This window comes from Populus trichocarpa, chromosome 8 (assembly GCF_000002775.5).
Source record: "Populus trichocarpa isolate Nisqually-1 chromosome 8, P.trichocarpa_v4.1, whole genome shotgun sequence".
In the NCBI taxonomy this organism is placed as follows: domain Eukaryota; kingdom Viridiplantae; phylum Streptophyta; class Magnoliopsida; order Malpighiales; family Salicaceae; genus Populus; species Populus trichocarpa.
The window spans coordinates 11,179,581-11,196,902 of record NC_037292.2 but is presented as its reverse complement, the minus strand read 5'-3'; the positions used below and the strand labels follow the sequence as shown (position 1 = coordinate 11,196,902).

The window sequence follows — 17,322 nt, the reverse complement described above, 5'->3', positions numbered from 1 at the left end:
TTCGATGAGGACACTGCCAGAAAACACTCCTCTACTCCTCTGAGTCCGACTGCCTAGCAGCCTCTCTTTAAAAGAATAGTCGTGATGTAGATATTTCGCAGTCAAACTAGAGGTGGACATGGGACCTCAACGTGACACTATTCTAATTCTCCTTTTACTATTATTTTTATAAGTTTATAAGTTTTAGGATTTACTAGTATTTAAACTGAGTTTTGTCAGGATAATTATTTCTAGTAAAAAAATAAATATAAAGTTTTTTTTAATGTGTTATTTTACAAAAACAAATCCTAATTATAAACCGAAAATTCATGCATTTAATTAAATAAATTGAGAACTATATATGTTAATAAATAAATAAATAAATATTAACGTGTATATTCTATTTGTCTAGCTACGAGTTGAATAATTTTTTTTTCTAAATTTGCAGATGTTATTAATTTATTTTTTAACATCGAGTAAAAAATATAATTATGAATAAAAAAATCAATGCTTATAAATAATAATATAAAATAAAAACATATAAAATCTTGAAATAATTTTTAACATAGTAGAAAAATAGAATAACATTACAATTGCTACAATAAAACATGATTTTCTTAGTTTTTGTATAATAATTTTTAAAAATAATATGAAGAAAAAAAGGAAATTTACAAAAAAGAAACAAATATAAAAACTAAAAGAAAGATATAAATAAATCTGATGATGATAAATATTTCAAATATAAAGAATAAAAAATAATTGTTCGTCGTTAGCAATAAATGAACCAAACTCTGTAGTCAAATAATGGCTTCGCTTTCCAGGATTTAGAAGACTTCACAGACGTCATGTCTTGGCGAGTGCAATCGGGTTGTCATGCTATGGAATACGCCTACAGTCAGGAGGATGCTCTATCAAATTTAGTTTATACATAGAAAAAACTAAACGTGGTCTCGGGCTTCGTTAAGAGTCCGTGTTTTTTTTTATATATAAAAAATAATATTTAGATGCCATGAGGTTTTTTAAACAACTCGGTTTATAACCTTAATTAGTTAAATAATTTTATTTTATTTTAATTATATAATAAAAAAATAAACAACAAAAATAAACAAATAAAAATTATATATATAAACAATGACGATAATTTGAGAGAAATATTATTTTTCAAGAGTAGTAAAACAATGTAATTCAATTTTCAATTAAATATGCAAGGATAAAATTGCGTAAAAAATAAATAGAAAAAAGGGTCCAAGTCAATCCAAGTTAGCATGATAGACATGTAACTTGGGCCATAAGAGTTAAGTCAGGTCAGGTTAACCCGTTAAACCCGCCTCTCAGGTCCTAAAATCGGAATAACCTAATAGAAAATAAATTGAAGAAAACTACAAAGCCGTTTTAAAAAAATATAATGTCAAAAGATAAAATCGAAAAATAAAATAAGCCAGAAAAAAAGATGTCAACCTCGTTAACTCTTCAAACTTGTGATCTAAGTTATTAGACCAGAAACACCATGCATGGAAAAACAACGAAGCCCAATCCCCAACAAATCAAACACTGAAAGGTGAAATCAAGAAAAAAGATATTTTGCACAATTAAAAAAATAAAAATAAAAAATAAATTAGAGGAAAACTATAATTTTTTTATTAAAGGGTGAAAGTGAAAATAAAAATAACTTTAGCAAAAGAATAAAAAAAGTCAAAAGAATAAGAATCAAATAAAAAAAATAATATATCATAAATCTAGATTGAATGATGAAATTGAAAACCAATAAAACCTTTATAAAAGGTCCAAGAAAGAAATAGAAATCAAACGAATAAGGATCAATTTTTTTTAAAAAAAATAATGCATGAAAAATTAGGATTGAATGATGAAATTGAAAAAAAATAATTTTTTTACAAAAAGATCAAAAACAAAAATCAAAAATCAAAAGAATAAGAACTAGAGTTGAAATACCAATAATAAAGAAAACCAAGCTGTAATTTTTTAGGAGAAAAGAAAAAAAAAGTCTCACTGACAACAAACTACCTCATCACCACTAACTTGCGCTACATTAATAAGAAGAGAATGCGACGGTGTTTTCAATGACATGGCAAAAGGATTTTTTGGTCACCGGAAAGCACTACATATGCTTTTTAAAGTGAGCGGATATCATTCACGTGCCAACAATTTTTTCTATTTAAATAATATTTAATCTATATAAGAAGACCAAATATTATTGTAATGAAAAATCCAAAAGGCAGCTTGATGCACTTTTATTTTTTAATTTTAAGAATAAAGTTCTCTTTTTATTGTGTTTCAAAAAGTTAAAAGACATTATATGTTAGTTGCAAAAATTAACTTTAAGAATAATTGAGTTATTTAACTGTATTTTAAAAGAAAAAAAAACATGGATAGTATGAAAATATCAAAATATTTTCAATATCGAGGTATTAATATATTTTTTTTTTTTGAAAAAACAAAACAATAATTACACTATATCAGGGAGTCTATATGTTCAGTGAATTTGCCTTTCATTTTAGTGTTTTTTTTTTTTTTTTTGGTTATACCTTCAAATACTTGTGATTGCTTCTACTTTTAGGTCGTTTTGTCCTAATGCATCATTTATTTTTCCACAGGTGAAAAGGTTGGCTGTGATTGAGACGGAAAAGATGTACAAGGCTCGTAAACAAAATGAGGCAAACCACCGAGCTGTACGTCCCCCATTGGTCATAAACCACCTGCCTACTTCTTGCAAGCACTTCCACTTAGAGAGTGCGTTTCTCCTAATGCAAATCTTTGGAGGTCAGCTCTGTTTCGTAAGATGTTCATTGGTTGCTCAAGCTATCTGTTTTCAAGCAGTGATTTTACTAAAAGTGCAGCTGATTTAGTAATCTGGAATGACAGGTTTCCTTGGCCTATGCAGTGGGGCAACGAATTATAAAACTTTTCATCTGGTGCGTACCCAGAAACAAAAATTTCCAACGTAGAAATGTGGTTCACGTTTTTTGAATCTTCGTAATTTGACAATTGGCCTTTGAATGCTTTAATGGGGCATTGATGCCCAGTCTTAATTCTGTGTGAGATCTTAATATATATGAAGCAAAATGTCCCAATTTCTCTTGTTTTTGGCGATTGTTCTGAAGAAGGTTAAAAGTCGCCCCTTTATAAGTTGCAACGGCTTGTTTCCTTGTTTATGGAATCCATGAAGGGTAAGTGATTTTTCTGCAACTTATGATTTCTATATAAACAATTCCCTTTTTTCTGCAAACAGCTTGGTCTCGAACTTTTTATTTAGAACACAGGAAAGTGTGGCACAAACTGCTGGTCTTCCAATATTGATTTTATTTTATTTTACGTATTTGAATTATCTGATTTTACTTTTCTATCAATCCGAGGACTAGAAAAGAAATGGAAATTGTCCATTTGGTAGAAAAACTTGAAGTTAACGAAGATTTTGTGTACTTAATAGTCGTTTGTTTGATTGTGTTCTTGAATGGTATGTCACACGCAGACAGGGGATGGAAAGTTAGGGAGGCAGGGACAGGGGGTCCCCCGATGCTGGGCTGTGCTTTGTTAGAGTGGAAATTTGTGCCTTTGCCAAATCTTTGTTTTGCATAATTCTAGTAAGCGTCATCATGAAAAGCTCTTAAAGCAAAATAAAATAAAATAAAAGATGCCCATAGAGAGTAAAGCACCTTGTGTTCAAGTGTTTTTGGTAATCAAACAGCAAAAGGAGACTTTTTTGCGGTGAGAAAAAAAATATTGCTGGTCAAAAGGACTTGCATTAAAATTGGGTCTACTTTAAGCTCTGGAATGGCAGTTCAGCTGTCAATTTTTTGTCCCAAATTGTGCATCCACGAAACAGGGTGCTCAAGAAATGAGAATTCACAAATCTGAGAGCTCAGGCAATGCTGTTTTGACTCATCAGATGATTCAATCTTGTCCAATACAACATTGCCCGTGGCTGCTGTGAGGGATTCCAGACAGATTCTCAGATTTTTGTAGTAGATGGAGTTTTTGCCATTCTTATAGATAGAAGTTGTCGTTTGCTTGTGTTCCTGTTACAATTCTTCGATTTTTCGTAATGCTTTTGTAGTAGGGTGAGCTCCTGCCTCGTAGCTTTGATGATAAAAACCTCATTTATAACAAAAGGAAAAAAATCTCTGCCACTGAGAAAACTCGGGTAAAACCTATGCCTTGTACCGGAACTGTTTGGTGTCTAATTTCGATTCTTTTTATGTAAATCCAACCGAAATCGAGTTTAACTTTAAGCTATAGAATGCTTGGAGAGAAAAAAAATGTTCGGATGTAATCGAAGAAATAATTAATTAAAGTTAAAAAAAAAAGACATGGTTTTTAATCTTTTATAAATTTTTTGTCCTAGTAAATAGTAACGCATATAAGAAATTTATTGGTCAATGGTAACTCTAGTTCTCTGTTAATGTCTTTTTGTCATATTTTTGTAAGAATTAAGATAAAGTACTTGCGTCTTGCAATAATATGTTCTTAAAACAGTAATTTCACTACAAGCGAGCATTAACTTATTCGAATTTGTTCTTAGGAAACGATTTTAAATCTATTTAATCGACTAACGAGTGAATATCTCAGCTAGCATACGCAAGCCAGTCAAACTTCAACTCGTGGTTACCTTTTACAGATTTCCAAAGAACACTTCATTGTATGCGAAATGTTCTGTTCTTGAAAACTGGTGTAGTGAGTGGGTTCGTTTTTTGATTTCCACTTTATCATCTCGATTTTGAATCTATGACAAAGGTTGTGAGAGGGAGCCTACTTATGAAAGCGTTAGTGCTGGTGTTCTGTTTTGAATCTCATCGAGGAAGTACTTAGTCCTTGTGTAAAGTTGATCCAATAATATATAGACAATTTATAAATAAATTAAAAAGCAAATTGTTCTGTTATGAGGCTTCTGACATGGATGATGTTGCTAGCCCTGGGCATAAATATCATCAGTTTTCATATTTTCCCACTGTTCGGATTCTGGTGCAAGGGAGAAGGCCTTGGGACTTGTGGCCGCAGGAGCATAATGGTTTGAGAAGTAGATTGCTATGTTTTTTCCCAGTTTGTTCGAGGGAGAACAGGAGAAGTGGTATTAGGAAGCGTGCAGTATTACAAATTACAATCTAATACTTACTCTCTCTTCTCTCTTTTTTTTTATCAGATTTTACCACTGTATGTCGAGCAGAAACACAGTATTGTTAGACGAGGAGGACATTACTGTTATCTTTCATGCACTATATATGGTATTGGACCCCAACAGCATGTGCAGTCAATGGCTCAGCTTCAGTGCTCTGTAAGCAGAGGACTTCAAAGCTGTTTCTCGTAGCAATTCCATGTATCTTTAGTGTCATTTTCCCATTCCTTTTCCCATCTCTACCAAGCCAGTTGATCCTTGATGGTTCATTAAAAAATTGAATAGCAAGTGGTCAACTTTTACAAACATGGCAATAACCATGTTACACAGTATGCATCACTTAATAAAACCTACTTCCCCCCTACTTTTTCCTCTCATGCCCACTCCTCCACCCTTCTTTATGGCTCTGTTCAAAGCTTTAACAGGCCAACCTGTATTTCTTTACATTTAAGCTTGGAATCGAACTGTTTAGGGAAAACATTGATGACAAGCTTCTCTCACCTCCTATCTACCCCTTTTTCCTCGAGTGGGAAACCAAAAGAGATATCCTTTAAACACCCCTGTCAAGATCATCATGCATCAACGAGTCCCATTTCTTTACCGCGTTTTTCATTCCATTATAAGTTCTCCAATACGAGATATTATTAATTAGTTCCTTAAGAAATGATTAATAATGGGATTTTTTTAAAAGTACATTTCTTTAATTTACAAACGAGCGTACCTTATTCCATTGGATAATCAATTTGCATATGAGATGTGCTGATGAGAGGCGAGGCAGGCGGGAGAAAGTTTTTGGTATGCTTCTGTTATTCGATAGATACGGACAAAAGTTCTTGCTTTGACCTCAATTTTGTACGCAAATCCCTGCGATTTGAGCCCAGTTATTATCAATCATTGACAAGTGTCCTCGATTTTCTCCGCCAAACTAGGTGTTTGTATCATTCAATCCTCAATCCGTAATATATACACTCAAAATCCTTGTACTTGTACCAAGGATTTTTGTTTTGTACAGATGCCAAGACATTCCAAAAATGTTAAAAGTTGTACAGTTCAATCCCTATATAGGTAGAGAGGATCACAATTTGCGTGCAACAAGCAAAGTGAATATTTGGGTACTCAAAGCAAACAAAGCCAAAGTTTCTTCTTTAACACTCTGTGAAAGCATGATTAGAAGGTAGGGAAGCTGTAGAAAGTGGGACTCCATGTCAATATATGACCCACAAAAAGATACTTACTCATAGTCTATTGTTAACTCATCCTCAGCTCTCACGTATATAAGGGCCCATGAACGAACAATGCATGGCCAAATATCAAACAGTCTCTCTCTCTTTCGTTGCTACACAGTTGAGGGGAATGCTGTCTGGTTCGAGACCATTCACCTGAAGAGCACGCATTCATCTTTTGAGTGATCTCGGACCAGGCTTCATTCCCCCCAACTCAAAATCACAGGCTAATTAACCTCTTGGCTAGCTGGAAACCCTTAATTATGGAACTTCAATCAATGGCCTGATATCTTTAGCCCACTACAGCTCTTCACCTCTCAAAATCTGGCAATCTTGCATTATGTTCAGTATTTCAATTTGTGTCTCTTTTTTATATTCTGTTCGCAGCTCACAAGAAAGCACCAGTGAAGATCAATGAAACACGTACATACATGTACAATTGAGGCTAATTAAAGAATCGGATGTGATCATCTAGCTAGCTAGAATCAGGATATTTAAACAGGTATGCCATGTTAAAGATTTCTATTATACAGTAACTTTTCTGGTGATAATTTTACACACACACACACACACAGCTTCCTTAGTGATTTTCTCAATATTGATTGTAAAAATCCCTTTGAAATTGCAGTCAAGAGGACCTGCTCTGACGTAACAATCTATATCCTAGATGGATTAATTAAGGAAGTTCTACTTTTACTGCAATGGCGTGTCTGTTTGTGTGCTGAACCATTCAACTTGCCAAAATTAGGGAGGGTGCTGTAAATAAGCACCTAGCTAGTTGTGGTTCTCTTTTCTTTCAAGAAGCCAAGTTAATTGATTAAGACAATTACGTCATCAAAGATAAAGCATGCATCTCTCAAGAAGAAATATGCTACAGTTCTACTTACTCTTCGAAAGACTTTGAGGCGTGGAAAAAAAAAACCATTGAAAAAGAATTTTTCTTGGAGTTTGGTTCCAAATGCCACCTCTAGCTAGTCTGCACGACCTTTCTTTGTTCTTTACCAAATTCGTTGAAAAACAGAATCGGTGTCTAGTGTGAAAATCTGACTCAAAAGATAAAAAAAAAATACAACAAACAGAGAGATTTTGGCAGACTGGCTTTGCTTGTAGAGAGTTGCAAAGAATATTGAAGCTTGTAGTTGCTTTCACTTTATGTGTTGCATGAGAGGAGTGTCTGCTGCCAAATTGAGCTTTGAACTTGCTCCTTTTTGCCTTACGACTGCCATCATAACCCAGCTCCTCAGTCATTAGCCAATTCCTTCCTTTTTAATGCCATGTGGGTCAGTCATCTGCAATCCCACCATGTGGGTCTGTTTCTACGCAGATCTTGTTCCTTGCCCATGATCTGATAAACACCATTTACTTCCTGGATCATGTCCGGCCATGTGGGTTTGATCAGCATAAAAAAATAGCTAGCCACCATGTGATTGTGTTGATGGCTTTGGCAAGTTGTACATTCACAGAAGATAGGGATTATATACGCATAATCAGTCCTTTTTGTCTGATATGATCATAATCATCGAACTCATAATCCTATCATAACATAGTAAAATATAGATATAAATATTGATCTAATATTGGCATGCATTTGGCTGACATGTATGCTACATCTAGCTATTAGAAAGATTATAAGCATTGCCACCTAATAAAACTATTTATTATAAATTATGAGCAAGAAGGTGTGAATACTAATTATAAAGAATTTGAATACGTATTTTAAACATCTTTTATAAATATTAATCATTTTAATGAATTATTAATAAAAAAACAATTACTCCTACCATCTACTGTTATCATTCGTATTTAAAAAAAAAACTAAAATCATAAATGATGTGCAAAGAATATTCACATGTCTATTAAATATGTTTTTTTATATAAAAATTAATCAAATATTATCTTATTAATGAATTGTTTATTATAATTAACTTAAATTGTTATTGGCCAGAATCATAGACAGCAACCTTTCTCGCCTTCATTTCTTTTCTCTTTTAATTAAATAAATTTGGATCTAGCTCCTTATAGATACCAATCTAATTTTGTTTTTTTTTATTAGTGTTTTAATTGTATTTACCAATTTGTTGGGTTTTATATATTTTGAATAATGATTTGATAATTACATCTTATGAATTGAAAAAGACCGACACTCTATGACAATTTTGAGACTTTATTTGATTTTGCGTTTCAAAAATGCTTTAAAAAAAATTAAGATTTTTGTTCTTTGCTTTAAGTTAATATGTTTTTGATGTTTTTAGATCATTTTGATGTGCTGATATCAAAAATTATTTTTAAAAAATAAAAAATATCATTACGTAGTTTCTGCTATATTTAATGATAAAAAAAAAATCGTGTATAAAATTTTCTATATACGGTTATTATACATAGGAACCAATAGAAACCAATTATACCTAGACGAAATCTGGCTTTACTTTTCATGGAATTTTGAAGCTCATAATCTGTCCGTACACTAAAGTCGTCGAATCATTTTGTTTGTATGAGAATCATAGGAAAGGATATAATTTTTGTATGCAATAGAGAGGAGAGGGCACATGAAACTAACTTTGTAATCCATAGATAGAAGAGTCAAAAGAGAAGAGAGACATCTTGAGTGTGTATGGCAATTCGCAAGAGAAAAAAAGTATTCCCTATGCTCGATAAAGCCCATATTCAATACTTTTTACTACTTTTTTTTTTTTTTTTTTTTTTGTGATTTGACGGCATGAGAATTTGTAAAAAAGCATTTAACAGCAAATTTGAAAAACACTAGCAAAAAAGGCAAATTTCAAAAGAGAGAAAGACTTAAAGTGAGATTTTGTTGCTCATTGTATCCACCAAATTCTTCCTCACACAAAGTTGTTGTCTTCAAAATATTCTTCTTTTCCTTTTCATATTTTAAATAATTTTCTTACCCTTTTATAATAAAAATAGATATTAAAAAAATAAACATCGATCGAGATCTCAATTTCTTTTACTTATAAATCATCAGGGAGTTATAAATTTAATAATTCAATCCAAATTTTTTTATGAAAGTACATTTAAGAATCTATTTAGTAATGCAACTAGTAGTGTGTTTGTTAAATATTTATTTTTTTATTTAAAATTATTTTTTAATATTTTTAATTGTTTATTTTAATACATTTCTAAATAAATAACATTTTAAAAAGCAATCGCTACCACAACATCAAACAGACTTTAAATATAGCTTGATTCATATATTTTTTTAAGTGTTTCTAACAATATTTGTTATCATTAAAACACCATAAAGATGAAAATAAATTTAAATAAATATTAACAAGTATACATTTGCTTTACCAACAAGTACATGGAGTAAGAATTGGAGCAAGAAAACCAATTCTTATTAAAATTTATTTATTTTATTTAAAATTATTTTTTTATTTTTTAATTGTTTTGGTATGCTAAAGTCAATAATAAATTTTAAAATATAAAAATATATTATTTTAATATATTTCTAAATAAATAACATTTTAAAAAGCAACCGCTACCACAATATCGAACAGACTTTAAATATAGCTTGATTCATATATGTTTTTTAAGTGTTTCTAACAATATTTTCTATCATCAAAAAGATGAAAACAAATTTAAATAAATATTAACAAGTATACATTTGCTTTATCAACAAGTACATGGAGTAAGAATTGGAGCAAGAATATTCCTGAGTTATTAAATGACTGGTTGAGACATAAAATGGACAAAATGTTTTTCTGATATATATTCTTAACTTCTGAAGTCGATGTTGTAATATTCTGTATGAAATTGTATTACATGCTTAGAACATCTTATCCAACATCCTGATTAGTCGACTATTTTGAACACAAATTCATTATCTTTAGTTTTGAGTCAATGGGATAAGGACCCATGTTCAAATTTAATTTTGTCATTTAATTGATTTGTGGAACGATCCTCCTATTGACCTCTAAATACTTCATGTTGTCCCCAAAATTATTTGTGTTTTATATTGTTTTGATATGTTATTATTAAAAATAAATTTTAAAAAATAAAAAATATTATTTCAATATATTTTTAAATAAAAAATATTTTAAAAAAAAATCTCTGCCACGATATAAAGCAATTTCTTTATCATGTCATCCATAGTCTTTTGTTCATGGAGTTTCAGGAAAAAAATCCCAAGAAATCCTTTCAATAGAATATAGGAAAAGAAAAATAGGCTCCATAGTGAACATTATTTAAAAAGAAATTATAAATTATTTGATATTATGATAGGGGTTATTTTTTTAGATTCTATAAAAAAAAAATAGGCTCTATAATTGCTTAATTGTTTGGAGCTTTTTGAAATTATCAGTAAACAATAAACTCGAAAACCCGGTCTTTCATTGGCTGTTAACTTCTTAATTAATGTAACATAAAAGATTAATTCTTATTTATGTGACATGTAAATAGATTCCTATCGTGACGGAACGTGTTTGAAAAAAAATATTGAATAATTCAAAATCCACTCCATCAAGTTTTAATCCACTTATAAATTTTCTTTTTTTTTTCTTACAAGCAAAAGATTACAAGATATCGTAAAGGAAGGGGCAAAAAAAATAAAAAACATCTGTGCAAAAACACCTCAGTGGTAATATCAGGAATGCAACTGGGCATTTTTGGAACAAAAATATACTAAATTAAAGATAATCAATATATGCTGGGAGACTATTTAATTATTTATCATACTATATGGACTAATTAAGTGGTCGTGATAAATTAGAGGGACTGAACTTAACTAGTGTAAAATGAGAGAAAAAGTGAACTGGGCTGCGCAAGATGTGGCATGGCATGTACACGAGGAAGAAGAAGGCCCAATCAATTAAATCCTTTGGCGACTGCATTTTGTAGGTGGCACGATGTGGGTGGAAGAGAACAGCTAACCTAGCGTACATCACATAGCACCGACTATGACTGGGGAATATCTCCTACCGCGAAGCATCTCCTTTACCGATAATCTTTTTTCTTTTCTTTTATTTATCAAACGAAAAATCGCTTTCAACTCTTTTATTTATCTCCTTTACCGATAGCCTTATCCTCGTAATTAAAACTCAATTTTCACGTGTTGACTTTACGTACGCAACCCTTGCCCAAACGCAACGGAAGAGCGTGAAAACTCTTCCAAAGGTACCATTTGTATTTGTTGCCACGCTACACTTTTTACAAAATTTGAAAAAAATAATTCTTGCTTTGTTTTTTTTTAGAGTCGTTTGTATGTCCAATTATTAAAAATAAATTTTAAAAATAATATATATTTATATTATTTTGATATATTTCAAAGTATAACCACTATCACGATATTAAACACTACCTGACATAAAAAAACTTGAAAAGTATTTTTTTCTTAATATAATTTAGATAATTGATTGATTTTAATGAACATTAAATCAAAATCTTAGCTTTAACTTTATAAGTGGATTGATGTCCATCTACAAAATAAAATAAAATTTTACTTGATCTTACAAACAAGAATAGAATAAAATAACCTTAAGCTAACATTTATTGTTAAAGCCAAATCCCATTTATATTAGACTATAAATATATTATGAAATGATGAATTTATAAAAAAATTTTTACTTGATCTTACAAACAAGAATAGAATAAAATAACCTTAAGCTAACATTTATTGTTAAAGCCAAACCCCATTTATAGTAGACTATAAATATATTATGGAATGATGAACTTATATAAATATATATATTTTTATGATATCTTTTAATATTCAAAAAATGGATGATAAATATTTTTTTATTACTATGTAAAAAATATAAGAATTACTTGTCTAGTTAAAATCATATTAAAAAAACGACCCAAATTAGTTTCTTTAACAATGAAAATAATTTAAGACCTTAAAGTTGCAATAAATAGTACATATTTTGACTCAAGTTTAACTCAAATTAAAACATGATTAATTTTAAACCAAATTTAATAATAAATTTTTAAATCAATCAAATTTAATTTAAACAAAATATTAATGGTTTCATTCAATATATCTTATCATTAGGGGCAGATACAGGGGATGGTTGGTAAAAGCTCTGTAAATTTTTTGCCCCCGGCCTCTCCTTGAATAATTTTAAATTTTAACTATAAAATAAGTAAATTTTAACTTTTGATCTCCCAAAAATTTATTTCTAATTTTACCTCTCCAAACCTCATATCATGGTTTTGCCCTGCTTGTCATGTATAACAAACTTACAAAATAACAAATATCACTCTTAATATTTTTTTGAATAAAAAAACTGAAAAAGCAAAATACTAAAGAGACAAAAAATTAAAAGTAAAGTTTGAATCAAAATTTCACACAATACTTGAGCTGGTAATTGTTTTTACCACAAGAAAACAAACATGTAATCCAAAATTTTAATTTAGGGTATATTCGGGTATTGTATTCTTTTAAATTTTAATTTTTTTATTTAAAATAAAAAATTTATATTTTTAAATTGATGTACTGATATTAAAAATAATTTTTTAAAAATAAAAAAATTATTTTAATATATTTTTAAATAAAAAAATTTTAAACCAGGTAGCATAATTATAAATACAATCCGGCGGCTTAAAAGGGTATCAAAGAGGAACGTGTTTTAGACGCTCCTTCACCTGTACGTATCGGATCCCAAAATAACCTCCCACCCGCCCCAAGACCAAACTCCCATCAACGGTTAAACCACTGCCACGTAATATGACCTCAACAACGAAATCAACTCCCAACTCCATCTCTTTCTCTCTCCACAGAACTACCCTCTCCCCCTCTAAAATCCCTGTCTCTGGATCTGTCAGAGACTAACTAAAAAGAAAATATCCAAAATCAACAAACAAACAGTTAATTCGTCCATGTAGATCGTCAACCCTCTCAGCCCAGCTCAGCAAAAAAAAAACTAATTTTCTCGCAATGGGCGAGCCTTTCTTCGATCTAATGGAGTTTCTAAAGACACCTTCCATAACTGAAACACTCGTCGACATTTTGCTATGTGCAGTACCGATATGGCTATCCGTTATGATCGGCCTCGTTATTGGCTGGTCTTGGCGGCCTAGGTGGACTGGCTTGGTCTTTCTTGGCTTGAGGAGCAAGTTTAGGTTCCTTTGGACTGCGCCTCCTGGATTCGGAGCTCGGCGTCTCTGGCTCGCTTTTACGGCTATCTCGGCCTTTTCTGTTTGCCGCACCATTTGGTCCAATTTCCAGGGTAAAAATAGAAAATCAGCACCCGCCGCTGCGGCTTCATCTTCGGCAACCTCACAGAGGAATCCAGGGGGGAGAAGTGGCGGTTCTATTAGGTTAGCTGCATTTCCTTTTCCTTTTTCTAGTTTCCTTTATTTATTTTTCATGGTTTTAAATTGCTATAATTAATATTTTGGATGCAGCCTTTTTCTGATTAATTTAAATTTCTAATTGCAATGAAATTAATTATATATTGCACTTCGCACACCAGAAAACTGCTGTGTAGGCTGCTCTAAATTCCTGGCCAGTCGAGGGAAATTAGCAATAATGCATGCTAGTTGGCTGATTTTGCATACAATGATGAAGTGCGCTAGTTTGAGATCGTTGAGGCCTACTTATCACAATTGTGTAGTTGCATAGAAGCTTTAAGGAATACGAGTGCTTAAGCTACTGCTTTAAAGTGCTATGGGAAATGTAACGTGATGGAATGGTACAAAGTTAGCTATATGGGTGCGATAAATGAGTGTTAAACATGTATTGTCTATGCATTTTTTTAATAGGTAATATCATAAATGATGAATGTTCTGAGTTCAGTTTTTAGTCGAGAAACTGTGCATCGTCTGGTATCTAGGGGTGTGAGACTTTGTGCATTTCTTAGTTCTAGTTACACCTATTTGCTAGATATATTCATGTCCTGTTTGGAAACCAGTTGTAGGGGTGAATACCAAGTCCTGGTGTTATTAACTGATGTCAAGTCACTATTTCAAAGAGTTTAGAGCATCTGAAATTTCTTTGTTTTGATTATTGAAATTTTTAAGTACTAACTGACTCCTTCTAGTGTTATAAGCACGGATCAAATTAAACAGCATTTGCAGTGACAATATTGTTTGGTTTCTTAAATGTTATTATTGGGCAGTGTCCTTTATTCCTTGCATGGTCAAAAAATAACCATGGGTTCTAGTGAAACGTCAAGAAGGGCCTCTTGATATATGTTAGTTGTGCCTTTATCTTAAAAAAAAAAAAGGTCTCTTATGATCTATGATAATTGTAGCTTTTATTTCGAGTGATCTCAGACTCCTTCCTTGAAAAAGTAACTTCCAAAGTGTTGACTCTCTCTCACGTGTGCACACACAAAAGATGTGGACAGTTTCATTGGATTATTGTAGGGTGTTAATTAATGTTGGGCTTGTATTTGTTTGAGTTGTTTCATATAAGATACCTGGCTATCATTAATGTGTTGTTCTGGAAATGGTGTACTATTGGTTCATAAAGATGACTTGGTTTGTGGTATGCTACTTTCATGCAGCTCCTCTGGTGAGTTAGAGGACAGGGAGGACATTGTCACTGAGAATGACTTAGAACACCTATTGCATCTGCTGGAGGGGAAGGATAGACAGATGGAATGGCAATGTATGATGGAAAGGTCAACCTCAAACATGAGATACCAAGCTTGGCGCCATGAGCCTCAGGTAGATTCAAACTGTGTTTCACTGCTGAAACTGCCTGTGAGAAATAGTTGTGGTTTTTTTTAGCAACCATCCTGTAACCACATGGTTCGAGCATCATTATTATATGCTGGGATTGCTCAATCATGGGAGTTTATGAATATTGCAGAAAATTTCCCAACTTAGTTCCCTTTGCATTTTCTGGATTTGGTCTTGAGGAGTCTATATTTTATTCCACTTGACATGTATATCCATGGTTGGTTGTTTAGTTAATGGCTAAAATGCCTGGTGCTGTGTGCCTAGATGCCTTAGCATGCATATTCTAATATGTTTGTGTACCCCATCATTCAATGTTCAATAATGTTTCCTTTATTGTCCTTCTTCTCTTCAAATCATGTACTGAATGGCAAAGCTAGATAATGATTTTGAGAGTAACACATATTAGCTCCTGGTGGTATTTTTTCTATCAGGAAGGTCCCACTGTTTACCGAAGTAGATCTGTCTTTGAGGATGCGACTCCAGAGTTGGTTAGAGATTTCTTCTGGGATGATGAGTTTCGTCCTAAATGGGATACAATGCTTGCTTACTTCAAAATACTTGAAGAATATCCTCATACAGGAACAATGATTGTGCACTGGATAAAAAAGGTTTGATGTATAAATTATGCACAAAGTTGTGTTTGTTGATATCCTGTTTCCACTTTCTTGTTTGAACATGTATCATTGATTGAGAAGAGGTTTCCTTGTCCAATTTGCAGTTCCCATTTTTCTGTAGTGATCGAGAATATATCATTGGTCGAAGAATATGGGATGCTGGGAAGACATATTATTGCGTGACCAAGGTACTGATGGAGACATCTCGTAATTGTTGCTTGCTGTTGCCTTTTGTCCTTGTTTGTTTCTTCTTCATTCTTCTGAAGAACAGGCCCCTATCTGTTTTGCCTTTTTTATTAAGGAGGAAGAGTTTGATTGGAGTTCTGTGGTTAATTTAAGGATGAAATAAAGGCGAATGGTAGCGTAGGGTTCTTGCTTCTGATATATAAAAACTTGATATGTTCTTTGTTGCGTCTATCAATTCAATCATTCCTGTACATGGTAGTGTATTGGCAACTAGATTGATATAACATTTGAATCTCCCTTTTTGACCTGGATCTGAAGTTTTACTTCTTTTTAAGTTAGTATAAATTCATCTTGCATTGGTTGTTGAATGCTATGGCAATCTTTGTTGACTTGCAAATCTACAAAATTGCAGGGGGTGCCTTATCCAGGCCTGCACAAGCGTGACAAGTTAAGGCGTGTTGACCTTTATTTCTCAGGTTGGGTTATTAGGGCAGGTGAGCACTGTTGTTGGTTACACAATCTTAATCTCACAATTTGGCGGACTTTATCACTGAGAAAGTAATGGTGCCTTTTGTTTTGTGTCTTTGATGCACGCATATAGTGGAATCTCGTAAAGGAGACGGACAGATTTCTGCATGTGAGGTTACCCTTTTACATTACGAGGACATGGGGATACCCAAAGATGTGGCCAAGTTGGGGGTTCGTCATGCGATGTGGGGAGCAGTGAAGAAACTGCATTCTGGTATGAGAGCATACCAGAATGCAAGGAAATCAGAAGCTTCGTTGTCCAGATGCGCGCTTATGGCAAGAATTACCACAAAAGTGTCTTTTGATGAAGGCATGGATTCTTCAGAAACTGCTAATGAGGAGGAGGATAGAAGTCCAGCTGTAGATATCCAAAGACACAAGGATCACGGTATTGATTGGAAATGGATAGCTGTAGGCGGAACAGTAGCACTGGTTTGCGGTCTTCACACTGGTGCGATTGGCAAGGCTTTGTTACTTGGAGCAGGGCAAAGACTTGCACGGAAGTGAGAGTCTCCAGGTCAAGGAGACATCGTGCCCCTATCCGTATCCGTTTCAAGGAAGTTTTTATCCACTTGTTGAGTTATGGACCAATATTTATCAAAGATGGATGATTTATATTTTTCTCACGGTGGCTCTCGTTGGGTAAGAATCTCGTCCTCCCTCCCCTCCAAAGCTTTCATATTCACTGAAGGTGTCTGTTAATTATGCAATTTTGTTTGTGAAAAGAGCGAGTTTGTGCCTAGCGGGTGGTTTTGGAATCTCACAAAATTTATCAAGCTCAACAGGGAAGACCCACATAAGCTAGCTGTAGCTTTGATGGAGGGATGGATGGATGAATCATCGGCCCAAATGCAAGCTTAGGTCACTCTCTCATTATTATCTGTGTGTCCATCTACTATAAAACGGATTCTTTGCCCAGTTAAGAAATTATATGATATTTGTGACAGCTATTGTATTTTAAGATGTTTTTTATTTAGAAATATATTAAAATAATATTTTTTTTTTTATTTTTTAAGATTTA

The 17,322-nt window shown here is 32.6% G+C and overlaps 1 protein-coding gene and 1 long non-coding RNA gene across 3 annotated transcripts; both read left to right on the top strand.

Moving 5' to 3' along the window:
• Positions 1-6,436: 6,436 nt before the first annotated feature.
• On the top strand, positions 6,437-7,817 carry LOC112328333 (uncharacterized). The gene is made up of 2 exons (XR_002983098.2): positions 6,437-6,832; positions 6,959-7,817. It is a non-coding gene; the product is annotated as an uncharacterized LOC112328333 (long non-coding RNA).
• A 5,186-nt stretch (positions 7,818-13,003) lies between these two features.
• On the top strand, positions 13,004-17,247 carry LOC7473453 (uncharacterized). 2 transcript variants are annotated; one of them, XR_002983135.2, is made up of 7 exons: positions 13,018-13,605; positions 14,796-14,958; positions 15,405-15,581; positions 15,692-15,775; positions 16,186-16,267; positions 16,375-16,943; positions 17,028-17,247. XR_002983135.2 is itself a non-coding variant. In XM_002312538.4 (6 exons), the coding sequence occupies exons 1-6, from the start codon at positions 13,223-13,225 to the stop codon at positions 16,806-16,808; spliced, it is 1,323 nt and encodes a 440-aa protein (XP_002312574.4). In that variant the 5' UTR covers positions 13,004-13,222; the 3' UTR covers positions 16,809-17,247. The 2 variants fall into 2 exon arrangements, 1 of the variants encoding a protein (XP_002312574.4); XM_002312538.4 differs by having other exon boundaries at positions 13,004-13,605; positions 16,375-17,247.
• Positions 17,248-17,322: the final 75 nt, after the last annotated feature.

What these genes read in the sequence shown, in the direction of transcription:
- LOC7473453 (XM_002312538.4), top strand. Translation starts at nt 13,223, where the DNA reads ATGGGCGAGCCTTTCTTCGATCTAATGGAGTTTCTAAAGACACCTTCC. An exon ending in AGAAGTGGCGGTTCTATTAG is followed by an intron (nt 13,606 to 14,795) that starts GTTAGCTGCATT and finishes ACTTTCATGCAG; the next exon opens with CTCCTCTGGTGAGTTAGAGG. An exon ending in TTGTGCACTGGATAAAAAAG is followed by an intron (nt 15,582 to 15,691) that starts GTTTGATGTATA and finishes TCCAATTTGCAG; the next exon opens with TTCCCATTTTTCTGTAGTGA.